The sequence below is a fragment of the Megachile rotundata genome, chromosome 4, assembly GCF_050947335.1.
Source record: "Megachile rotundata isolate GNS110a chromosome 4, iyMegRotu1, whole genome shotgun sequence".
In the NCBI taxonomy this organism is placed as follows: domain Eukaryota; kingdom Metazoa; phylum Arthropoda; class Insecta; order Hymenoptera; family Megachilidae; genus Megachile; species Megachile rotundata.
The window spans coordinates 21,603,254-21,628,130 of record NC_134986.1 but is presented as its reverse complement, the minus strand read 5'-3'; the positions used below and the strand labels follow the sequence as shown (position 1 = coordinate 21,628,130).

The following is a 24,877-nucleotide window of genomic DNA, read 5'->3' as shown; positions in this document are numbered from 1 at the left end:
ATACGAATATGTTGACGACGGCAAGGTTCGTGTCAGATTGTTGTGGTTGTTGTGAATACCGATTATAACCTTACGATGCAAAGACTCGTCAGTTTCGTGATACTTTTTTCTTTCTGCCATGGAAGCGTCACGGCTTTCAAATGTTTTTCGGATTACTGCCAGTTTCTCGAAGTAACCATTATCAATTATCTTTACCTCGTAATAATTCTGTACGATCTGTCATTTGCTAAACGATTCGTTTGTTTTTACAGAACAATTCTGCTTCTCCGCTCGGAGCTCGGTGTTTAGTGAAGAAGGTCGAACTCGATACCGGTACGTATTTTGTATATTCGTTCGAATACGCTTAATATTATCGTCGAAATGGTTCTATTGGTATGCCGAAAAATTGTAGGTTGTCCTAAACTAAGGTTCAAGGACGCGAACCGGGAACCTCCGAAAAATCTAACGGCAAAATTTACTTTACGGGCATACGTGTTCGAAGAAAATGGTAGTAAATCAACGGCGTTTAATTTAAGCGTTACCGACCCAGATTTCTATGGTAAGAATCAACACTGTATTGTTTTTTGAGCGAAATCGAACAACCATCTTTCTACGCGTGTTTCGCGCAACAGGTCTGGATACGTGTTATAAAAATCTATTGAACGAAAGCCAATCGGCGTATAGAAACATAACGCTTAACAACGATAGATCAGATAACAGGGAATTGTACGTCTCTTGTCCATTTAGCGGCATAACTTACGAAACTCTTCCTTACAAGTTAGAGTACGTCGTAACCGGGGAAGGATACAAGTACGGTAAACGATACATTTTCATCGTACCTAGGTATAAAAATATCGGTAAGCGTAAAAGATGAATTTTCAGTAACGAACGCGACTGCTTATTTTTCTCTGTTAAACGTCGGTTGAACGCGTTTCGTTCTAGACGAAGGCGTGAAATTGAAGGACTATGAGCCGTTCGTGTATATAGATGTCAGCTACGAACCATATTTTTCGTTGCACGTTCAACCTTTACCGGAATCGTACAACGTAACACAGTACAGAATTTGGCGGATTAACAACGACACCGATTCCGTGACTAACACCGTTCAATTGTCCGCTTCGGACGACCAAAAGATTATGTACGATTTTACCGAACACGCTGGTACGTTTTATTTCAAAGTTTCTGCCGTACATCCGGACTGCGGAGAAGATGGATGCGCGAACAGCACTACACCTTGCATCGTTATACGTAAGAGATGCGAGATGTAAACGAATCGTTGTATGTTCTTCGCTGAGTTTCGTACCTTTACAGGAAACACGTACAACCGTCTTTTGATCATGATCATCAGCACCGTGTGGATCCCACCCGTAACGCTGTACGTGTTTTATCATCTTTACAAATTGTACCAGAAGGGTAAACACGTAATGCCGTATATTTCTAAGCGAGAGATTTTTTTATTTTTTTCCTTTGAATTGCGATTCTAATCGACCGCTTGGCAACTTTGCAGTGAAAATAAAGAGAGAAAGACCAAAATGTTTGTTGGTATATTCGCCGAGTCGTCTGTCGCACGTAAACGTGATGCTCCGGTTGGCCGAATACTTGAAAGCTTGTCACGTAAATGCCATGATAGATGAACCCGATATCACGGATACCGCCGGAAAAGTTAGTATCAAGAATGGTAAAGTAACCGATCGAAGTCGGTGTTTGTTCGTTAGCAGGTTTCGGATTAACGATTCGCTCGATCGAATGTAGGATCCGAAGCAGTGGTTCGACACCGCTTTTAGAAAAGCGGACGTCGTACTCGTCGTAACGTCTCCGCCGGTTAAGAAATCTGCCATGAGCGCTTATCGAAGTACCGACGATCATTTTCTAAGACTGAACAAGGAGAATATATCGTTAAAGGACAAAAGGTATTATATCGTCCACTTACCGTATTGTAAAGTAGACGACGTACCCGAAGAGACGAGACACTTGAGGAGATTTCGTTTACCGGAAGAGTTACGGAAACTCGTGAAAATAATTCACGAGATGGAACGCGCGAGATGCTTTCCATTCGCGTCCGATAAAGAGTTGTTGGGCAGCGTGAAGTTTGCGGAACGCGAAATATCGAGAGAAGACGCGAGCGTCTCGGCAGAGAAGCTAGAAACCGGTTAGTCTCTACGAAATTCGAGTTTGCCCGAATCGATAAATTTGTTCTTTTCATCGATCTCAGAAATTTCGCTGTTTCAGGGAACCAGGAAGGTACAACACTGCCAAGCCGTCTTATTTCCACGTCGGCCATATCTAGCGATAACGCGACACCCCGCTCGTACGAGATCGTTCTCGACAATTTCGATTTATTAAGAGAAAACGGAGAGGACGAACGCGTGCGTCTCTGCAAATCATCGACGATCCGCGACAACGCGTTCAATATAAATCTACTGGATTTGTAATTTCTTTGCGAGCCAATTTTTTCAGACGCGTACTTTTGTACATGTACCGATTTTTTTTATCTTTTGTCAATGAATATCAATATTTTTTTATTATAGTACAATTGTTTGTATCAGTTTGCCACGGTTTAACATTTATAACCGCTGATTCGTCGTCGTCTTACAAATCTATCGTACATTTTTATTTAGTGTGCGCGTATAAGCGTGAGATCAGCGGGTCCAGCTCACGCTACGTAAACGCGACGTTGACGGTTACGTTTATGGCGATAGTTCGTGCCGAAGACTATGGAAAATAAGCGAACATAGAGGGTCGCGCGAATGAAATTCGTACTCGTTTACGGTAACGAACTAACGCGACGGAATGTCGTGTTTTGTACACGAATGGAAACAGGACGAATTTTATTCGGCAAGGTACGGAAACGCAGTCTTCTGAAGATATGGTTACATCGACCGAAAATGAAATCTCGGAGTAGTGCTCGCTCGCTCGCTCGCTCGAGCATTCGATTGTCGTACTTTTATTCGGTGCACGCGTACAAATTGGAAGCCTTATGCGATGGAAAAGTTTGATCGGAAGCGTAAACGTTTAACGATGCAGTTTCTAACGATTCGAGATTAATTAGCTTTTCGTAATCGTTCGTCGTGCCGTTGACCGAGAAAAAATACCATAGGACGAAGCGACGTAGACGTTTACGCGCGCAAAGAGGCGAGTAAACGACGAAACGTTTAATCGATTTTCGATCTATCGAGCGATCGTTTGCGCGTTCTAACGTGTGCTGTCGTTCATCGATTCGATCGTTCGCCTATTATTTTTCAACCGGGTTATCTTGTTCTGGCTGGGTCTCGTCGTCGTTCGTGGCGACGAACGCGAGAAGATCTTCCGTTTCCGCGGATTTTTTTCCTTTCATGTCGATGTAGGAACGAGACCGTTCGTTCGTCGGAGTGACCAAGTCGTTCTCGCTGTTACTCGTAACGCTGGTGTTTCTGAACTTGATCGGACTCTCGTAATGATCGAGGCCGAAATTGGTCGTAGGGTCGTTCGCGTACAAGAGTTTCACGGGTTCTTCCGGAAAGGAGGCTATAGGTTCGTGCCAGAGGGTGCCAAGCTTGTCTATCTTGTCGCATTTGGTTACCGCGTCGCGGGACGGTTTCTCCAAGTAGTTGACGACGTCGGTCTCGGTGCCATCGAATCCGTCCGTGACGTCGTTGCCAGAACCTGTCGCGGATAATTTTCGTGAAAACGATCGTCTACCAAAGAACTACGGTATCGACCGATACGTACTGCTTGGACTATCCAAAGCGTGAAGAGAAGCAAAGTATGCTTGATTGTGAACGGTTCTCGGATTCAGATCCAAATATTCGGCGCTATCCTCCAACATTTTCTCCCACTGGCCGGTAAGTTCTCTGAAGGATGGCCTCATGTTGGGCTCTTGGTGCCAACAAGACACCATCAACTTGTACCTGAGAACGATATAACGAGTTCGCGCGACGTAACGACGGTTATCGACGATTCGCGAGCAATCGATAAATACTCACAGCTGTTGCGAGCAATTCGCTGGCCTCTCCATCCGATATCCGGCTTTCAGTAGGTTGTAGAGATTGTGCACGTCTACACCGGGATAAGGAGACGCGCCTAACGTGACCAACTCCCAGAGAAGAACTCCGAAGCTCCAGACGTCCGACTTGCTGGTGTACACGTGGTCGGCCAACGATTCCGGCGCCATCCATTTCACGGGAACTACGAGAGATAATCGTCGAACGAGACTAATTTCGCGAAATTTCGAGATTCGTCGAAAACAAATGGGTACCTCGGCCTTTGCTACGCTTCAAATAAGCGTCGTCTTCGTACACGTCTCGCGTTAGACCGAAATCCGAAATCTTGCAAACCTTATCCGCCGCCAGCAGCACGTTTCTCGCAGCGAGATCTCTGTGAACCAGCTTCGCGACGGGACAACGCCGTTAAATACCGTTTCGATCGAGCAACCGTCTCCCGAAAGGAACGAGATTACCTTGATGTCGGCGAGATAGGCCATTCCTTTGCTAATCTGCCAAGCGAACGAAAGTATGTCGCGCGGCGTCACCGAGTAAATCGTCGTCGACGTCCTCCTCTCCGCGACCTGCGAGTCCCCGTCGACGTTGGACAACGACGGACAACCACCGAGCCTTCCCTCGGATTCCAAGTGTCGGCTGCGTCTCAAGTAATTCCTGCAACGTTTCCGTATCTCTGCTCTACACGAACACTTTGTACGCGAAAATACCAGCGGGAAGAAGAATTTAATTAATGTACCGTCGCGAGGATCTCCGCTCTCGGCACGGTTATTGTCCCGACGCGACGCGACGCGACGCGACGGCGACAACGATGGAATTTAGAAACGTGACTAAACTACTCTCTAAGGCGTAAGAATTTCGCACTACTCACCTCAACGAGCCGAATTCCGCGAATTCGATGATGAGATAGACCGGAGCACCGGCGGTGGTGCAAGCACCGAGTAGTCTGATCACGTTCGGATGTTGAGCTTCTTTCAGCAGCTGATACTCGGACAACAAATCCGCCAATTCCGAAGCGCAAGCGTTCTCCTTGAGCGTCTTGACCGCCACGGTGGTGGGACCGGGTATTCCCGCGATATCGATGGCTTTGGCTCGCAGTACGCGGCCGAATTCTCCTTCGCCCAACACTTGTTCGATGCTCAGTCGCGATCGTGGAAATTCCCATTTCGGATCCGGCTAATCACACGAGCGATCGACTATCTTTATCGACGTCTTGCGAAAAAGGAGAAACGTTCCTAGTTTCTACGATAAAATTATGCCGAGAAGAGAAGTCGTTTCAAATTACTTAGTTACGATCGATGAGGCTACTTCGACCACCTTTGGTGGACGAGCAGAACGTGGCCGCGCGTAGGTGGAGGAGAGAAAAATGGCGTGAACGTAGGTTACTCGGTTGAATTTCGCTCACGGCATCGGTCTCGTTATTTACCGGTCTCGTCCTCTCGAGAAATCGTTTACCGTGTCAGAAGATTAATAGTCGAAGGCTCGATACGGTTTCCTCGAAGTCGACAGTACTTTTCTATACATTTACATATGTACGTTTCTCCTTTCGTTGAAAAAATGTCAACGTCGCGATTCCCGACGCTACGGTGCGTCGATCGATGACGAACGACTCGAACGCGTTCAACTTACCGGATCCGTTTTGGGAAGAAGAAAGTGACGATTGGCCGCGGTAAAGGTATCCAATCCGACTAATAAGCCGTCTCCTCGGTCGATGTAGTCCGAAGAGGGTAAAGCTCCGATCCCGTTCGCGTCGCGATCGACTCTCCGTTTGCCCTCTCGACGCGCTTCTTTCGCGGCCATTCTGAAACGGAAAGCGATCGAGTCCTTTTTCGGCAACGAATAAAACGGTTATCGTCGTTCGCGAATAATGGCACGCGTTTAAAAAAGAGCTGGTCGTTTAAAAAAAAGTCTTTCACGATCGAACGAAAAGGGAACAAGGATGCGCTTTCAGCGAAAAGACGGCATCGATGGCAGGAACGGCAGTTTGCCGATAAAACGAAAGTTCGGTTAGGAGGAGATCGATAACGCGCGTCGTTGATAAACGTATCTGTCCGTTGCGCGTCGCGAGTATAAAGAATATCCGTCCCTCGAACGAACGTAGTTTGCTCTTTGCGAGGATAGTTGATCGAGAGTACAAAGGACTCGTTCGGAAATTATCTGGATTTCGGGCAGCTGCCGATTCTCCAGCTGTCGCACGCACCCACGTACGTGCGTCTACACTTTCCTCCCTCGAACGCTCGAACGCGTTTCGCGTTTTCGTCGTTTGGTCACGTTTCGCGTTACGATTCAATCGTGATTCCAACGCGCTGGAACGGGAGGTACTCGAGATGATGGCATCTATTATTCTTACCGGCAATTTAAACGGCTGAAAACGGCCATCGTGCTGCGAAGCGAACTTACGAACCTACCTGTATCTCGAGGTGACGAAAGAACCGACGATCGCCACGAGCAAAAAGAAGCCGCCCGCGATCACGCCCAACATACAGAAGGGGCCGCACGGTCCGCTGGATGCTGTGGAAAAGGAAACGCGTGACGAGAAATATTCTTGTCGACGGAATGGTAATACGAATTTGGAAAGGCGAACCTTTTCGCGCGCCGGATACGAGAAGATCCTCTTCCGTGTCTCGATAACGCGGTTTAACGTCTCGTCTGTTAGCACCGTTGTCGTTCGGCATGCGGTCCACGTTGCAGGTACACTGCAGCTGATCGTTGCACGCGCACGTTCCCAAACCGCTCTTTATTCCTCGACCTCCTTCGTTCATGTGAGCAAAGTGTACGTCCGCTGAAACGTTTCGTTGTCGTCAGAGAGCACGAAAGGGACGAGAGAAGAAAAGGCGTGAAAGAGAAAGAACGTTTACATTCGAGAGTACAGTCTTGCGGGCAAATTCGAGGATCCAACTGTTCGAGGGCGTCGCATCGGTTGTCGGGACAGTGAGTCAAGTCGGGAGAGCAGGTAGGATAGTGGTCCGACATGATCGAAAGTTGGTTCGATTTGTTGTTCCATCTCCAGACACAGTGACCGAAAAAACTGCCGTTACTGAAAAGTCAAAACGTTTCTGTTTCGATCGTTTTTGCTAAGGCGAAGCGAAGACGAAGGCGAAGCCGAAGCGAGGGAAAGTAGTAACCTGTATAATCCGCTGGCGACGCCGCAACTGGATTCGCAGTCCTCCGGTGTCTCCGCGTTCGCGCAGGAACGCGGACGAGCGATCTCGTTCGGCGCGTGATCGCACGGGCTCGTTTTCGTCGCTGCTGTCAAATTGATTTTCATGGACCTGGAGGAGACGGCCTGATCCTTTTCGCTCCACTTGATCTTCAGCCTGCGAGATTGGTCGGACCTTGTAAGTTGGCACGTTCCGAAGAAATTTCGAATGGGAAACACTTACAGCAAATTCGACGGCTCCGTTTTCAGCAGATTCTCGTCCGCCACGTAGACGATGCCCCCGCGTTCAGTGACGGCGAACGCGCTCGATCCGTGGACGGTGAAATTCGTGGAGGGATGCGGCTCGTTGGTCGGTTTCGCGACCCGCGAGTACCGGGACGCCAATCGAGCAACTCGAACGCTCGAAGGGTAGGAGAATTGTTGTCTCGAGGATACGGACGGCACGGTCGTGGTCGTGGTACGGTGTTCCGGTCCGTAGAACGTCAACGAGATGTTTAACTAACGAAACGAAACGAATGGAAAAACTTTCTTTTTACGAATTCGTCGAACCGTCGTCGTCGGTATCGCGTCGACGAGGTTTTTCAACGGTGGGCGTGAATCGTACGATTAATGCGTCGAAATCGGAAGTTGCCCGCACAGATAATAAGGATCTTCCGCCCACGCGAGCACCGACGAGCAATTTCCACGCGGAACGATTCCCATTAATTTTCGCTCGGCCGGATCCGCGGAATCGGCTTCGAAACCGCGCCCACCGAGCAAACGCTTTCTCCGTCTGATCCGTTAACGAGTCGCGTTCGGATTAAATTACCTTCTCCCGCTGGCGAATATGTACGCGCTTACGTGCAAGGAAAAGCGTCGAGAGGAGAAGGAACAACTCACCGTGTTATCTCCGTATCCTGGGAGCAAGGATTCGTCCTTCGCTTGAAGAGTCACTCGGTACGGAGATTTTGGCAGGAGCGTGGTTTTCGCCGATATTCCTGTAAAAGCCGGGAAAAGGATAATTTGCTGATCGGCGATTAAGGGTCGCGGCGGCAATGAAATTTACGACAACGAGCGAACGAGGATAACGTAGAAAGAAGCGATCGGAAGGAACGGACTCACTGGTGATTATCGCGGTGTAAGAAACTCCGTCGGAAAGCTCGATCGGCAAAGCGTTGTACGTGACGTTCAAAGCGTCGTGAGTATCGCCGAGTACGCGTACGGAGTAACTGTTACTGCTCTTCTCGTCCGCGTCTTTCAGTATCAAGTTGTTGTCGTCCACCAGCTTGTCACCCTGTGGAAACGAACGAAAACGTTCCGAATAGGGAGAAACTGTCCGCGCGTCGCGTCGCGTCGCGTCGCGTCGCGTTGCGTCGCGTCGCGTCGGACGAAGAAAAAATTGTTAGGCGCACAGGAGAGCGCGGGGAACGGGGAGCGAACGAAGAAAGAGATCCGAGCTTAATCAAGATCAGTTCCCGAGGGGTTTTTTTCTTCGTCGCGTCCTTTTCCACGAGAATTTGCGATTTCGCGCGTGGCCCGTTCGAAACAATGCCACGCGATCAGGAGAACAATGCGCCGCTGATTAAGTACGATTCTTCGGGCATTCGAGCGCGACTCACCGTGCTAAAGTCTCGTAGCGTGATCGCGATGGAATCGTTTCCTTGCACCGTAGGGGGGTTATCGTTCTGATCCAAAATGTCTACGTGAATGACGGTGATCGGCGCGTACTGTGTCCCGGTAATTTCGTCCCAGACGACGCATTGAAGTTGAACGGCGACCCGTGGTCCTGGACCTCCCGGTGGACCCACCGCGTCCCTGTCGAGAGCCACGCGACTGTACAGCTCGTTGCTCGTCGCGCGAAAGTACTCCGTCCCTACAATTTATCGGATTAGAATTAGTCCGTAGAATTAGTCCGTAGCCGGCCCCCGCACAATTTCGTGTCCGCTCGGATCAACCGAGTCGAGCTCGTTTAATCTCCCTACGGAGAACAACCGAAACGCTCTAAGCTTTTTCGCGAAGTCGAGTCGGAGTTTGTCGCGGCGGTTGACACTTGCCGTTTAACAATTTATAGTCGGTCACGCGAAAGTTGGGGCAAAGTTTCCCGTAAATGGCCGGTCCGAAGGTGCCGATCATCGTGATCGGTTGATTCTCGTAAATTTTGTAGCTGGATTCGTCCCAGAAGCACATGTCCTGTAATAGAACGAGGTAGCGTTAGGTACGAAGCCGATTCGCTCGATCGGTTCGTTGCTCGAATTACCTGTACGTAGTCCGTGCAGTTGATTCGTTCGTTGTTCAGTCGTATCGGCTTCACTCTTATTTCCAAAGCAGCCTCGTTGCCGATCGTCTCGTTCGCCAACACCACGATCGTCTCGTGTTCCGGTCCGCCTTTGAAGCACGCAGCGAACATCGATAACGATAACGCGAAACGGTGTGGGAGAAACGGTGACCGAATCACCGAACTTACCTCGTTTCGGAAGAGCGTGTAGCAACAGGCTGTTCGTAAAGGGATCGATCGAAGCGATCGATTCGTGTGGCACGGCGATTCGATAGTTTGTTCCTTTCGGTTCCGTCGAATCGTTTCGAAGCGTCCTGAGTTCGAGCAATGTCCAGTTTCGCGAAAATTTCCCGTCGTCTCGCGGTAAGTACGGTAATCTCATGCTCAAATTCGACTGCGGAAAGTAAAGATCTGAAACGAAAACGTTTGTCACGCTTCGCGAGCTATACGACGTCGGTTGCTTAGGAAAGGGCGAACGAGTAGCCAACGTTATTTCGATCGTACGGCATAAATAAACGTTTGATCGCGCTATCGAAAAGTTCAACGGTGAGGGTTCGCGTATGGTCAATTTCGTGGAAACGCGACCTGTGTCAAGGTGAACGTTTAATCGATACGCGGAAGGTGGTTAAAGTTCCGTCGCGTCGGCGCGCGCGTCCTCGACTAAAAATCGCCGACGAGACACGCACGCTTTCCGAACTTGGCCTAATACCCGACAGAGAACTTTTCAACTTCCCTCTCGTTTCGATCGCCGTTTCGATCGCCGTTTCGACCTTCCGTTCGGCGGCGATGTACGAGAAGCCTTTCAGAATCGAGCCGAATATCGCGATACCGATTTATCGCGAACGACGATCAGCTATTACGATAATTAGCGTTCGATTAGCTTCGCCGCTAACGAGCGATAGAGAGGATTTCGCGAAAAGGACAAGGGAGAGAGTCCGACCATTTGCGTTTACCGCGTAGACGTTTATTCGCGGTAAAAGTCGCGGCTGGAAAAACGAGGCGGCCTCGACGCGTCGTCGAATCGTACGCGGGCACGAGATCGTTGTAGCTGGAAACCCTATTCGCACGTCGAGTTACAATTCCCGAAAACAGAGACCGTGAACACGATACGCGCAGCCATACAACCGGCACAGCCCTCTTCTGTCGCGTTCGCCGATCTCCAAGGACCTTCCGCGTGCGAGTTCGCGTCGAGCGAGGTTAGACACCCTTTGCCGGCCACCCTACCCTCGTGGATCCCGATACACGCGTCCTGTAAATTGATTCGTCGTTCCGTGCGATGCCGTGCCGTACCCTACCATCGTCTCCTAACATCGATTCCAGCAGGAATATATTTTATTTTATTCCCTGTCTTTCGTACGGTTTCCGCGATCCTTCTCGCGCGTCGCTCGAGAAAGAAAAGTCGAGCGAGAGAGCACGTGTGCAAACACGCGACACTTGCGCGACAATCGCGAGAACGGGCGCAAACACCTGCGCGGCCGTGTCATCGATAAACGGCGCGACGACGCTTTCCTCCCTTCCCGACTATTATTCCCGGGTTTCTTTTTTTGACCCCCTTTTACCGATCACGGAAGCGCCGCGTCCTACAAAATTCGGAAATAGCTTAACTATATTTAGGTTACTTTTCTCGGCCGTTACTTTTAGGTTACTTTCCCGAACAAAAGTTCGGCCAACTTTTAACGTCCTAACAACGAGCTTACGACCTTCTTAAAATCTCCTCCTAAGATATTTATCGCTTTTTCCACTTTCTTTCTCTTCCTCCGGGTAGTAGGGGGGGATAGGCTTGAACGCGCTTCGAAGCCGTCAACGATCGCGACCATCTTTCGTCCTACCCGAAACAAATTTATCGCGCTCTTTCCTAATTTTCCAGCCGTTCTCGTACGCGATCGTTTAACGAAACGAAAGCCGGTTAGATTTATGTCCCGCGAGACGGAATACGAGCTCGCGAGGATACGTTATCGATCGTTTCTTTAATTCGACTTTCGTACTTTGTTCTTTCTCCGCGAACGAGTTTACTCGGAGGTCGTAAAGTAAGCGTATCGCCATAAGGTGGCGGTCGCTTAATCAAAGTTACGGTAAACATGGCCCACTTTTTAATCCTTTAGCGGTTTCTTCGGCCCGTTCGAGTCGAATAAAATGCGGTGAAATGGGAGGATGAAAATCTTCGAAAACGGTGCGCGCGTCGTTGCTTTAAATGCGGGAAAGATGTATCGTTTTTCGAGGAAACGGGCTTTCTTCCTTCGAAAGCGATTTGATTTTCGTACACCGGTAATCCAACTGGTCAAGATATACGCGTTTTCCCATTTATATTCCCGTCCTCCGCACTCGAACGACGCGGCGAATTCCTGGTATTTGCTTTCGTCTTTTATTTGTCGGTTCGTTTTTCCGCGGGAGAAAGGAAGAGATCGACCTTTACGGAAAGAGAAATTATTTATCGCGACGCGCGTACGCTTTTCGAGCGTAAAAAAAGGGAAGCGCGAACAAATGTTAGACTATCTTTATCGCGACGGTATAACGCGATACGGAAGGACGGTGGCAGGCAGCGCGGCTTCTCGACGTCACGATCGACCGCTTCGAAAAATCATTTACACGGTTACGGCGCGTGTCGTTCGATCGCGGTTCGATTCGCGCCAGGCAACGCGCGCCAGCTAACCGATGTTGACAAGAGGTAGCCTACCTCGATTCTGTTTGCTCGGTATACATCTCGCGTCATAATACCGTGGATGCAGCGTGAAAACGATACAGTCGACGAACAAACTGCGATGACTAATTTTCTCGACCGGCGTCGTTCACCGATCGCTCGCCGACGCGGCTAGCGAGTCGTTCGTTTCTTCGTCGAAAAGAAAATACGTTGTTCGCTGTTACGAAGCGTCGTTTGGACCGATCGGACGTGTCTACAAATATATAAATATAACCGAAATATTTCGCAGCCCGTTCCGCCTTCGGCAAAATCGTAAGCGAAAGCTTCGAGTTTACCAGTAGCGTTCCTCGACCATTCGTCCGACGCGAAGCAACGATCCTTTGCTGCGCGCTTTCGTACGTGGAAGCAGCGTAATAACGAGAGACGATACGCGTATAACGTAAATTTTCGATGGCGTTTCTCCGAACGGATAGCGCCGGCAACTTAATCCGTCGGATCCGTGTTTAATTATCGTCGACGTCGATATTAGCATATACCTCTGGTTGGTTCGTCCGAAACAAACCTTCGCAGACTTCTACTTTCCAACGGCCAACTGGCCGCTCCCTCTCCGCCGATAGCCTCTGCGTTTAGACTTTTAAATTAGCCATCCGTTCGTTGATTGCCCCATCGAAATCGTTGTACCATCGTCAACGATCGAACGGTACGAGCCATTTCCGAACGGCGGTTCGCTCGCGTACGATTACGTATCGAAAATCGTACGTTCGACGGACGGCTCGAAAAGGCGGAAAGGGAAAAACGAAGGACGGTGACTTTAGTATTTGGGTTGTGGGGTGTGGCGAAACAGAGAGCCCCGTGGGATCGTCGATGTCGGTTCACCTACATACGCCTAACGTTTTTCCTAGTAAACCTTTCATTAAATTACGTCGTTAACGAATTACCGACTCGTTGCCGTGGCTTTCGTTAATTTCGCCGAACGAGATCTTTGCTCCTCCTCTTCGGTGTTCTTCGAGTGTCACGGGGAACGGAAGTTCCGAAAAAACCGCGTACCGTTCGTTACGAGACGTTTCAAAGCGCGATCGCGAACGACGAACGACGCATAGATATACGCGGATCGTTGTTTGCTCGAGGACGACACGGACAAACGTTCGCGGGCCAACCAAACATCGACCCTGCGTCTTTGGCCGATCAAAGCTGTAGAGCTTCGGTAAACCCGATAAACGTATATCGAGGCATGCCACTGTAGTTTATCGAAGGTTCCTTCTCTTCGTCGATCTTTTCAAACGGTCCGAGCTGTGATCGTGGAAAATCGATCGCCCGGTTCGTCTCGTGTAAGTCGAGTATGTTGAACCGTGAGTCCGTAGACGAGCGTAACGCTCTCTCTCTCTCTCTTTCTGTACTCTCTCCTTTGTTCGATCACGAATCGGCGTTGCAGTTAGGGCGAGGGTTGCTTTTAAGACCGGCGTTGATTAACGATTTTGGGGTTGCACGCGATCCTCGAGGTTCGTATTTCGTCGCTCGCTACCGTTACCGTTACCTTCTTGCTTCGACGCGTCCGCTGTCACGGCGAAAACGTTTCGAGATAATTACGTTTCGTTTAAAGCTTAAACTTTAGCCGCTGTCCTCGCTGGTCCTCGTGGAGAGCGAGTACGATCGCGGAAAGAGAAAGGAAAGAGCACGGCTGTAATGTCTAGCATCGTGGGTAAACGGGTCGTAAAGGGTGTACATAAACCGGTGTTACGCGTTGCCGCGTAAAAGCTGCAAGTAGAATCGTTACGTTCGCGTTCGAAAGTTCGGGTTTCGGTATTGTCCGCCGAGATAAAGGAGGTTCGGTGCATGTTCGAAAGCTTGACGAAGCTAGTTACCGCATTCGGAGAAACGTCGAAATTGTTGGTGAATCGGATACTTGGAATTCGCGTTACGAAATTTCCATCTCGTAGCGTATTCGATTATTCGTCGACGAACTCGACCGCGTTGGATTTTTACGTTGGCAAATCTAATCTCGTGTTGGTCGATCGAGAACGTCTCGAGAGAATTGTATCTGTCAGGAGGACTCTTCTTGTACGTCGAAGATACGTACCTGACGGAATAATACCGGCTTAATCCCGAAAGAGCGTAAACGAAGGTGTCTCGGGACACGATGTTCGTTAATTATTCGCGGCAACGTGTACGATCGCGCGTGTATGCGGGTACGCAGGTTAATCGGTCGCGCGGCCTCGCTCCCGTCGGTCGTGCATTTAATCGAACGCGCGAATACCGTTCACGTTCGTGGTCGTCGCGTTCTTCTCTCGCTCGGCGAACCGCACGCGACCAGAAAGCCGATCTCGCGATCGTTTTCCCGTCTTTTCCGTGGAACGAGATGTACGATCATCGATCGTTCGATCGCGCGCGTTCGCGTGTCTACCTGTCGTTAAACGACCGTTTCGCGTGATATCGCGTTTCCTCGAGATACGCTGTCGCGCGCTTAGAATCTCGTAATTAATCGAGACGAGCGCGCGTTAGAACGGCCGTTAATGAATTTGCTCGCCGTGCGCGAATCTTCCGATTTTTTTAACCGTCGACGCCGTCACCGTCATCGCGAATTTCGCCCGCTCGTGACCACGTTATCGCGTTAATGCACAGGTATCGCGCGAGAGAAGCGTAAGAGGGCGAGAAAGAAACGGGACGAGAAGTACGCGTGGACGTGCATGGCCGAGCGAAGGGCAAGTATCGATTTTTAGCTTGCATCGGAATCACGCGATTCCGATGTTGCACGCGACGCGGTGATATCGCGTTCTCTGATTCCGGTCAAGTGCGCGAATGTCATCGGTTCAACTTTTCAAACGACTGCCACCGTTTCCCTCGAAATCGCATCGTGCCGACGCTGTGTCGTCGGTTTCCGCGCGGCGATGGTTCGCGGCGACGGTTCGCGGCGACGACTCGCGGAACAATTTCGCGACCGCTTCGATGTCGGTGCGACAAAGTCGTATCGAGTTAGATCGCGCACGCAAATTTTAGCATACAATGCTAGGCCGCATTAATTTGTCGTTGATTTAGTAGCGTGACTTTGCGCAATCGAACGACGCGTCGCTCGCGTTTCGGCAATTCGACCGTCTCGTGTTTTCGTTCCCCGTATTCCACGTGGATCCGGGCGCGTGCAAAGTTGACGCGCGATCGGATTTAATCGAGGGGAAAGAAATCGACTTACCGGAGGCGGGTGCGCCCGTTGCTAATAACAAGAGCAAAAGAATCAGCATCGTGTACGAGATTGGTCGATCGATCGTGACGATTGTTCGCTCTCGACGGGATCGTGAAAGCGAGCGTTAACGTAATCGCATCCTCGACGATCTCAGTCCCGCGTCGAGAATCGGTTCTTCTCCGTCCGCGGCACCGATTCGTTCCCGTGGCTCCTCATTCGATATCTCGTTTCGCCTCGCGCTCCTCACGCGGTCAGACCGAAACGCCTCGCGGCCCTTTCGTTCCCGCGGAAACCAAAGAATCCGCGTGCGTCGACATCGAACGGTTCGACGCGAGCGAATCGACGAGAATCGACGAGAAACGACGACGATAACACGGAGAAAAGTTCGTTTCGTCGAAGGATAGAGTGTTTAGCGATTTCTTGGCTAACGTACGAAAGGATAGCCAACGGAGGGAACCGCGAGAAAAAACGACGACGAAAACGTGACGACGCGAAGACGCTCCGAGCGTTACTGACTACCTCCAGGCACCCGCCGTTATCAAACAATTTTCCAGGTGGACGCATGCGCGTGCGCGCGTCCAAGCGTGCGCGCACCCCCGTCGAGGAATCGGGCCAAACAGAGTCGCTCGGGGAATAGGTGCGCGTCGCGTGTCGCTCGTCGCGCGTCGCCTGCAGCTTGCAGCTTCTAGCCTGCTGCCACCCGCTGTACTCCTTACCCTCTACCGTTTTACCCGACGCGACAGTAGTCTCTTCTTCCTTTCGTTTATTTTCGCTTTCGTCGTCCGTTATCAGCCTCTAGCGAAATTTCGCGTCCTTTCGACTCGTTACCGAGGACAACCGTCGAACGAGCTGTTCGATAACAGCGTTCTTAACGCCTACGATAAAATTACGACGCCATACGTTACGGTCGAATCGAGAGAGGATAGTCGTTCTCGGTGAATCGTGAAATCGAGCTCGAGGGAAATTTGATTAGGACAGCGGTTTTCGGCAATTTCGCTCGCAGCGAGAAAACTAGCGGGGACCGGCTGCTTCGCTGTAATAATATCTCGACTCAGGAATATCCTTGGACTCGACGTCCCGAAAGGGACGCTCGTTTCGGCGAGGAGAGTCGACTTTCCCCTTTGAAACGATAACGCAACGGTACGCACGAGGCGAGGGGTGCATTTCAATTGATCCGTCGCTATCGTTGGAAGGGTTCGTTGACCAACGTTATCGTACGCGATGACGTGCACGCGAACCGTTCGGGCAAAGGACGCGTCGAACGTCCTCCACGAACGAGATCCACGTACGATTTATCCATGGAATAGACGATTTCGGTTGTCGAAGCGAAAAGCGAGACAGTGCCGATGAGTCAGACGGAGATTCCTTCGTTTCATCCCGTTACCCTCGCGTCCGACAGCGCGTATCTTTCCCGATACCGCGAATCGATCGATATCCCTTTTTTTTTCTTCTCGAGGATGTCGTCGCGAGGAGGATGAGAGTAGCGCTGTCCCGTTACCGAAGTTCATCGAAACGAACTCGTGTTTTATATTTCGTAAATGACCGTGTAACGCGGTAAATAAATTTACCTACGATCTTGTATGTTCGAATTATCGTTCGTTCCATGTACTGAGAACAGAACGAAGATCGAAGAGAACGTATACCGTGATTGAGAATTCGATATAAAATTGTATCGAACGCGTTCGATTTCGGCTCTTGTACGCTCGTTACTTTTCTTTTCCTGTTGTCGCGGTTGTGCGTTGGAAAGCTCGTCGAAAGTGGTCGAACGATCGGAGAACGCTTATACCTTTTCCTAAGCAACGATCGTAAAGAGCAAGGCGATTTCAAAAATGAGAAGCATCGTACTTTGGTAGGAGGAAATTATCCTGTACGGGTAATATTGCGCAATACGAACGTTCGCGAATATCTGCAGTAATTAATGCCGTTCAGATTCGCTCGTACATACGTTCGTTCAGTGGAACGCGATTCGGCGTAAAGGCGAAAAGTGAAAAACGAGAGACTAAAGGATAGAGAATAAATTGAAAGCAGGTAGTCGTTCGTCGAAAAAAGTTTTATCAAGAACTGAAGCGTCGTTCGCAGTCGCGTTCATAAATCAACTGTTCGTGCTATATCCGCGTCTTCTATCAAAACGGTTTTGCGTTTTCTGCATCGCGTTCAATTATTTCGTATTGTTCTTGACTCGGCTTACCAAGAATAAAAGTCGGTCGTGATCGATCGATTTATTAATTTGAAAAATCACAGCCGATATATTGATCCGTTTGGAAACTCGCTCGGCTGCGCGTCGTTATCGTTTCGAACTCGTATTCCTCGTCGAGTTGTTGAAACTACGTATTTTGCAGGATAAATATAACAATGAATTTATTCGACGAAAAGTATCGATCGGAACTTTTTTTCATTCCGAAAGGGTGAAAGCGAACGTCGAAAATGGCACGAATAGCGTCATCTGCCGGTGTACGCGCGTTCGCCAGACTTTCGAGGCGAAACCCACTTACCGTCCGTAGTATAACACTGGAAATCTAGTTGCGCGAACGTCGAGAAAGTTACTGCGAGTTCCGATAGAGTGTAAAAGTCGTTTTAATCTCAGGATATGCCGTCACACGACGCTAACGGTACGGAATAGAATCATACACGCGTGCATTATAAAATGATAGAAACGCGTAACAACGAAAGTTCTTTAAACGATATCGTTTACTTAACGGTATATCTTTTACTATTACGTAAGTTAAATTTCGATCGAGATCGCCGAGTTCAATAATAGCTCGGAGAATACGTTCGAACGTATAACAGCGGTAATTGACGTTAATTTAACGGGCAAATAATTTAAATGTTCAAAAGCTAGCAACGCAGAAGCAAATATTTAAGAATAACAATTAGACGGTTCGGCATCGTAAATATGTATACATATACTGTAGAAAATAAATGTTGGGCGTAAGGTTGTTGGTCCGTCGTGTACCGCGAACGCTGTGTGCGCGGCTTATAGACTGGCGACGGAAAATCGAAGGTTGCGCAAAACGACGCGATGCAGGAACGTTTTTCGTAAAAGAAACGCGCGAATAAACGTAGCACGATCGGAGCGCAAGCATTCGCTACGGAAACGTTCGATCGTATTAGACGAAGGTAAAGTTAATCGGAGCATCGTGCGATGTAACCTTCGATTCCGATCGAACGATTGGTTGGCTGTGCAACGCGATGCGGCACGATATATTTAACGCGTAGCTATTGTTGCAATCGCGATCGCTTTTTTCCTCTCTCTCTCGTTATCTACGTTCGGCGTTAATTAAATGTTACGCGAGCGCGGTTCTCTTATACGCTCTGTTCGATAAGACGTACAAGTTTCAAGCGAAATTTGTCAGGATCGGTCCAAAGACCAGAACAGGAACGACGTTTCCTTCCTTTTCTCTTTCGTTTCGTCCGGAATATTTGTGCCTGTTCCGTCGTTCCGTAGAAAAGAAGCGTTATAATTTCCAAGCGGTATCACAGTTTGCTCCGGTTGCTCGAGCGACGTTTCCGTTTAAGAGGGTAGAAAGCCGAAAACGAACGTTCCGTCGATGCCGCGTCACGCTTCCAACGCCTTCGACGTCGATTCTCTTACGGGTTTCGGTTGAAAGAAAGACAAGCAGAAGCAGGCTAAACAGAAACGATACGGATTAAAGGTTGCTACGCGTCCAGTCGAGTCGATCGTGTATTTACCGAGCAACAAACATCCCAATCCCATGAACGCGACCAGACACTCGACGTCCAGCAACGCGGAAAACAGAAAATTCCCTACGATGGCTGCGACGTTTCCAACGGTGGTGAGCATCGCGACGCTGCTGGGTCTGCGTTAGCGAAAATAACGGGTGAATCGGTATTCGCCTGGATTCTTTGGAAAGACAAACTACTTACTCGAAGGTAAGTAGTTACCTTAGCGGAACGGGGATGACGTCGACGTTGACGGCGGTAACGATGTTACCGGCTATTCTGGTGGTGACGATAATGGCAGCAGCCAGCGTTAGCATGTAAGCGGGATGCTGCGCCCAGTTCATTCCGAAGCTGCTTATCACCGAGAGAAAGAAAGCGGCAACTGTAACGGAGCGGAACATTTATGTCGCTTATGTCGCGTACGTTCCGGAAGGAAGAAACAAATTCTCACCCATTATCAGTTTCTTTCGGAACTTGGAGTTGGCTATCGCGCTAGCCAGGAAAGAGAAAAGGACCGCCGAGACAGCGATTATGGAGGAATTTTGATATATTACCGCGATGACTTTCCACTGAAAAGCAATCGCAACGATCATCGATAACGATTAACGATTAACGCGGCGCGATACGACGTCGATCGTCTCACCGTGATGCAAATGTTGGAAAAGTTCGGGCAGTCCAGGTATTGGCTGACAGGCAGGGCGTTTCGACGATCGAGCATATCGCGCATGGTCGGGGCTCGGTCTTTGCGCCACTTGTCAGCGTCGAAGTTATTCAAAATGACAAAGAGATGCGGTACCCAAAGTCTCATCGTGTTGAATCTACGAGCCGGATCGAACGCGTTAAATTCGCCGAATAATCGGACGGGGAATGAGGAGAGGACGCTTACCCGAGCATGCTGCCGAATTGGAGGAAATTCAGGAAGGAAACGGCGCGCAGGTACGGACCGGAGAACAACAGCTTGGCGTTGTAACAAGAGATTCGCAGTTTCTCGGAACTCCTCTGGAACACGGATTGTCGCGATAGCTGCGAGTTCTGCAACACCGCTAGCGATTTTATCTGAAACGTTCCAAGAGATTCGTTGTCGTCGCGAAACGACCAGACGATTCGTCGAAACTCACCGGAAACGCGTTTACCGGCTTCCTCTTGTTGATCGCGTACATCCTCGCGAGCAGCTTCAATGCCTGTTCGGGTTTGCCGATGTCCACGAGGTACCTGGGGCTTTGCGGCAACGCGCTGGCCGTCACGAGGCCTATCACCGGGACGATCGAACAGATCAGCAGGTAGATTCGCCAGCTGGTGTATCGCCGATAGAACACGTCGATCGTCAACGGCAACGGAAGAATCGTGAAGCCGAGTACTACGAGAAGAACGCGAGGGTTTCGACCGGAAAAAGAAACGCGAAGAAAAAACGAACGAAAGTAGAAGCAAGTACGCTTCGAGGAGGAGACGCTCACCCGCTGGGACGATGATCGCCGCGTTTACAGCCAGTCCTGCCCATCTGGCGAAGCTCGGTTTATATTTTGCCGAATGAAACTCGGACAGATAGGCGATCACCATCGAAAACGGTCCACCCGTGCTGTGAAATGCGCGTTACGAGCGTAAATCGGATTTGGTCGCGATTCCGCCAGGTGGGAAGACGATCTTGCCTCTATCGGAGCTACTCGCCTAGCGTACGGAAAGATACTCACAAAACGCCGTTGACGAATTTGATCGCGAGAAATACGTGGTAACTGTCCACGGCGCTGGATAGGACGTTCAGAACGGAATCCGCCAACAGGCCGAGGACGAACAGATTTCTTGCACCAACGTAGGGCGTCACGTGGTCCCACACGAAGCTGGTCAACGTCATTCCTGCGTAGATTCGAGGCGATCGCGTGATACGGACGCGAACTCGGGAGATTCGAGAAACGAAATGGAAAAGTAGCGTACCTACGAACGGAAACGCTACGAGAACGCCTTTTCGGAAAGAAGTCAGCTGCAGATCGCACTCGGCCGAAGCGAGGATGAAAGCCGGCGTGGTGGTGTCGAAGATGCCGGTCCACGCGACCGGTAACGCCGCCAGAAGCAGCAACACGTTGAACGTTCCGTAGCCTGAAAAGGAGAAAAGCACGCGTATAAACGGTCACGACACGACACGACACCACGCGACGCGCCTCGACCGCGCTGACCTGTCGCCGATATCGCCTTTTCGATGTCCACCGCATCCTCCTGGTCGCTCTTTGTCGCTGAAAATTACGTGAGATTTGACGCGGGAAAACGTTGCACGAAGAACGCGTCGCGAATCGCGTACGCGGTTACGCGAACGCCGCGACGTCGTATCCTCACCGTTGATCGTCGAGATTTTCGTTTCGCTCCCACGATTCGCTGCCATGGTACGCCCGTTCGTCCGGCACGAGGAATCGATCGTAAACTGTATCGAGCGGAGGTCGGACGAGCCGTGCAGAGCGTAACGAAGCCGAAACCGCGAACGTCGCCCGACGCTCGACTCGAGCGTTTATACTTTTATCCCCGTCGGGTACGCCGAACGACGATCGTTCGCGACGGTCACGAGATTCCGTGAAGCCAACGAACGAGACCGTGGACTAACGCGTACCGATTCCGTCTCTGGCCAACTTGTCGTTCGCGTCGATGTAACTTGCCAATTAAGACGGGTCAAACGATTCAATTGTTACGCTTCGTTCGTCCCCGTCACCGAGTTATCGTCGAGCGTCGCGTTAAACCGTTATCCGATATACCGCGATCTTCGACGATGCAAATTACGCCGATGCGGCGATCGCGAGCGCAACGACGACGACGACGAAAACGAGCGCGAGACTGGTCACTCGCTGTCCTCGGGTCAAAAATTAACTTTAGCCGAGTCCGGACCACGCCGAGCTGTGCCAAACGTTTTAAAGTTGGACGCACGCGATCTCGACTATTCGTCGAATCACGCTACCGAACCGAGTTTACGTCGATCTAAATAATTATTTGTCGAGACATATTCTAGGAGGATCCCTTAGCGATAAGATAACGGAATTTCGAGTCGAGGTCGCCCGTTTATTCTCATTCAAAATCTTTCGTCTTTTCCCCTCTTTCTCCGTCGTTGCTCGCGAATATCGGAACGCGATCCGTCGCGCTCCATCGCGACTCGCGAACTGGTTTGCTCGACATCGTCGATGTTGTTCCGATTTCCATTGCAAATGACTAAGAACGCGTGCCGATAGATGGTAACGCGTCCTGTCGCGAGGCTAACACGCGCCTTCGCAGCAAACTCTCAACGAGTGAACGAATCGACCTTGAAAACGACGCTACGTTCGACTCGATCCGATCGCTCGTTAGCGCGGTGCAAGTCAGCATCGACGCGGATCGTCCTAAAGGCGAGCACGATCGAGATTGTCGTGGCGAAAACGTCGGAACGGGAGAAACGAGAAAACGCGTCGGTCGATACGCGCGAATATGCGAACCACGAGGTTCCGTCCTCGCTAACCGTCGCGTCAAAAGCTAATGGCACAAAGATAATCCCTCTTTGCGTCGATCCCTGGATTCTCCTCTCTTCGTTATCGCGGCCAGTCTTCAAAGGCACGATTCATTTACGAGCATCGTGCCCGACCACTCGGCGTGTCGCGTCGTTTGCTTTTCGAGCGATCGCGATGCATATTTCCATCGTGGAAACCGAAACGGACCGACAATCAACGTACGGCAGGGAGAGAGGAAACGCGTTCCGTTTTCGAATCAGCGGAGACAATTAGATCGCGCTATTTACTTCGCGCGCGTACCATTTGATCGCGTTCGTGTACGGACTAGACTAAACAAATAAAAAAAAAACGGATCGTATCGCGAAACCGGTTCAAAAGTATCACGAGACTTTGAAAATTCGACGAATACGGTGAATGCGAAATAGGTGATTGGAAATAAGGGGCAATCGACGCGTCGCGCGAAGAAAGAGTCGTTTTCGCTATCTTTCTTCGTTTACCGGAACTTGTGCACGTTTCCCATGCGTCGGCATCGCGAACGGTTTATTCAGCGAGGCGCAGAATCGCGCTATTCGCGAGATACTTGGTTGTCGCGTTTCCGTTCTAGGCCTACCGAGCTTGTTTCACGTCGGAATGAGCGAAAATCCGATATCGAGGGGTAAACAAGGCGAGAGAGAAAACGAATAGGGATCTATCGACATTATTTATTCCTGCCACGTTCTCCCTTCAAGATAAGCACGGAACCGATGCACCCAAGGATAATAATTATCCCTTGTCCCAAATTTCGAAATTTTCTCGCGAAGGTGTCTTCATCGACAATCGTCTTCCCCGGATTCCATCGAATGGGACTGCGCGAAGAGGATGAAAAAGAGAAACATAAAGTCGCGTGTACACGGTAAGGAAGTAGGTAGAGAAACGCGTACGAAACGATCGCGTTTAGTCGATCGGTTCAGTTATTTTGGCAGTCGGTAAGCGAATCCGTGGTTGCTGCAGCTTCTTCGAGAACGACGCTTGCGTCGCGCCGTTTACGACTGGCCCGAGATTGTACCGACGCGACGCGACGGTCGAATCGAATCGGAAAATATTCTTTTCTCTCTCGTTCGTTTCAAAAAACAAAATTTCGCTTCGTCCAACTCACTTATCCAATTAATCTCGGATAAGTAATTCCCGCGACCAAATCCAATTTAATTCGGAAAATATCGTATCGCGTCCCAATTGGTTCGACCGATGTGACGCAACATGGAAGGGTTTTGATCAAAGAGTAGAATCGGTGATAGTAGGTAATTCGATGCTCGCAATATCCGGAGAAAAAAGTTATCGAATAATTGTTTTGTTTGCGGTGAATATTATCGGCTTCCAATGTCGCGATGTAAATAGCGGTGAAAAGGGATAAGGGTGGTGGCGAGGCAGTGGAGATACTATCCAGACTGGGAGTACGCGGCATCGGGAAGTAGGCGATTTGAATAAGCGACGCGCGACGTCGCGACGAATCCATTACCGGCGGTCGCGACGATCCGAAGAAGGTAGGTTCTTGATCGCGTAAAAAAATACAAACACTTTTGCCGCGAAATCTCCGCTGAAACTCATTACCGAATCTGTGTTTGAGATAACGCGCTGGCAGCTACCGAAGTTAAGCAAATATGTATAAACATTTCGTTATCGGTTTCGTACGATTTTTCATACGTTTTAATACTCGTATCAAAAATCAAATATCTAATGACATAACACCTGGATCGCGATTATCTCACCATTTTATCCTACTGCACCTATACGAGCTTAATCAGATCTTAATCACTTTCGCTGGTTCTTCTCTCCTTAAGACTGTCGTTACGGCGGAAGCGTTTTTTCGAACGTTATCGTAGCGTGCTCGCCATCCTACGAATTTCTTATTTTTTTCTTTTTCTACCAAAGTATTTCCATTTACGCCCATGAACGTTACGCTCCATTTACGCGATTACGTTCGACGACGTTACCGTTCGTAAGTTTCATTGTTAAGTATACGTTTGCTCGGAGGCGATTAGTCGTAAGTTGAGCGTTATCACTCTCCGCGGAGCCGTGTTCGTCCGCATCTCTTTCTTTTCGAACGTCAAGTTGGAATAACGCGTAACCGTGAACACTCGTGTGTCGGCTCGAGGTCGGAAGAATCGACGCGACCGCGACGGAGCGATTCAGCGGGAGAGAAGAAGAGAGAGAGAGAGATTAAAGGTGACGAGAACGGTGGCGTAGGAGGAAATTGGAACGATGCGGTGGTAGAAACCGAGAGAGAGCAAACTGTCGGCAAACTGTATTTACCGTTGTTGCGAGCCGAGCCGAGGGTTGCGTTTGCTCTCCCGGCTAACTTCCCTAACGATCTCGTGGTTCTACTCGTGTTTTCCTTAAATACAGCGAAACTCGGAGATAAGCCGAAACCGGTTAAACCGTCGTCGCGTTTCCTTCGTCTCTTGTTACCGCGGCTGATCGTTTAATCTCGCCGAGAAAGAAGAAGGATCCGACAGTGGCGAGAAAGTTTCTTCGCGAAATTCCTTTTGTTCTTTTATCCGCTGGATAAAAGCTGGACCGCTACC

At 49.8% G+C, this 24,877-nt stretch overlaps 3 protein-coding genes across 6 annotated transcripts; 1 reads left to right on the top strand and 2 right to left on the bottom strand.

Annotated features, from left to right (window-relative positions):
- Window positions 1-31: 31 nt before the first annotated feature.
- Window positions 32-2,512, top strand: LOC100878942 (uncharacterized). Of its 2 annotated transcripts, none has more exons than XM_076530903.1 (9): window positions 32-171; window positions 252-312; window positions 392-538; window positions 612-836; window positions 922-1,140; window positions 1,291-1,392; window positions 1,487-1,641; window positions 1,732-2,128; window positions 2,209-2,512. In XM_076530903.1, exons 1-9 carry the CDS (start codon window positions 76-78, stop codon window positions 2,409-2,411), a joined length of 1,605 nt encoding a protein of 534 aa, XP_076387018.1. In that variant the 5' UTR covers window positions 32-75; the 3' UTR covers window positions 2,412-2,512. The 2 variants fall into 2 exon arrangements, with proteins under 2 accessions (XP_076387018.1, XP_076387017.1); XM_076530902.1 differs by having other exon boundaries at window positions 922-1,227.
- On the bottom strand, window positions 2,482-17,100 carry Ret (protein kinase receptor Ret oncogene). Its single transcript, XM_076530859.1, has 19 exons — window positions 15,190-17,100; window positions 9,557-9,778; window positions 9,350-9,477; window positions 9,147-9,282; window positions 8,712-8,965; window positions 8,215-8,386; window positions 7,993-8,090; window positions 7,337-7,611; window positions 7,079-7,270; window positions 6,812-6,990; window positions 6,538-6,735; window positions 6,362-6,464; window positions 5,583-5,754; window positions 4,825-5,129; window positions 4,415-4,610; window positions 4,214-4,343; window positions 3,942-4,143; window positions 3,688-3,866; window positions 2,482-3,621 (listed from the first exon to the last, which is right to left on the bottom strand). The coding sequence occupies exons 1-19, from the start codon at window positions 15,236-15,238 to the stop codon at window positions 3,212-3,214; spliced, it is 3,600 nt and encodes a 1,199-aa protein (XP_076386974.1). The 5' UTR covers window positions 15,239-17,100; the 3' UTR covers window positions 2,482-3,211.
- Window positions 17,101-17,211: 111 nt separating this feature from the next.
- On the bottom strand, window positions 17,212-24,225 carry LOC100879165 (synaptic vesicle glycoprotein 2B). Of its 3 annotated transcripts, none has more exons than XM_076530904.1 (12): window positions 21,187-24,216; window positions 21,030-21,086; window positions 20,791-20,952; window positions 20,550-20,712; window positions 20,316-20,437; window positions 19,980-20,218; window positions 19,748-19,893; window positions 19,505-19,679; window positions 19,313-19,430; window positions 19,084-19,243; window positions 18,871-18,998; window positions 17,212-18,807 (listed from the first exon to the last, which is right to left on the bottom strand). In XM_076530904.1, exons 1-12 carry the CDS (start codon window positions 21,230-21,232, stop codon window positions 18,737-18,739), a joined length of 1,587 nt encoding a protein of 528 aa, XP_076387019.1. In that variant the 5' UTR covers window positions 21,233-24,216; the 3' UTR covers window positions 17,212-18,736. The 3 variants fall into 3 exon arrangements, with proteins under 3 accessions (XP_076387019.1, XP_003708209.1, XP_076387020.1); XM_003708161.3 differs by having other exon boundaries at window positions 19,748-19,917; window positions 21,187-22,700; XM_076530905.1 differs by lacking the exon at window positions 20,316-20,437 and having other exon boundaries at window positions 19,748-19,904; window positions 21,187-24,225.
- Window positions 24,226-24,877: the final 652 nt, after the last annotated feature.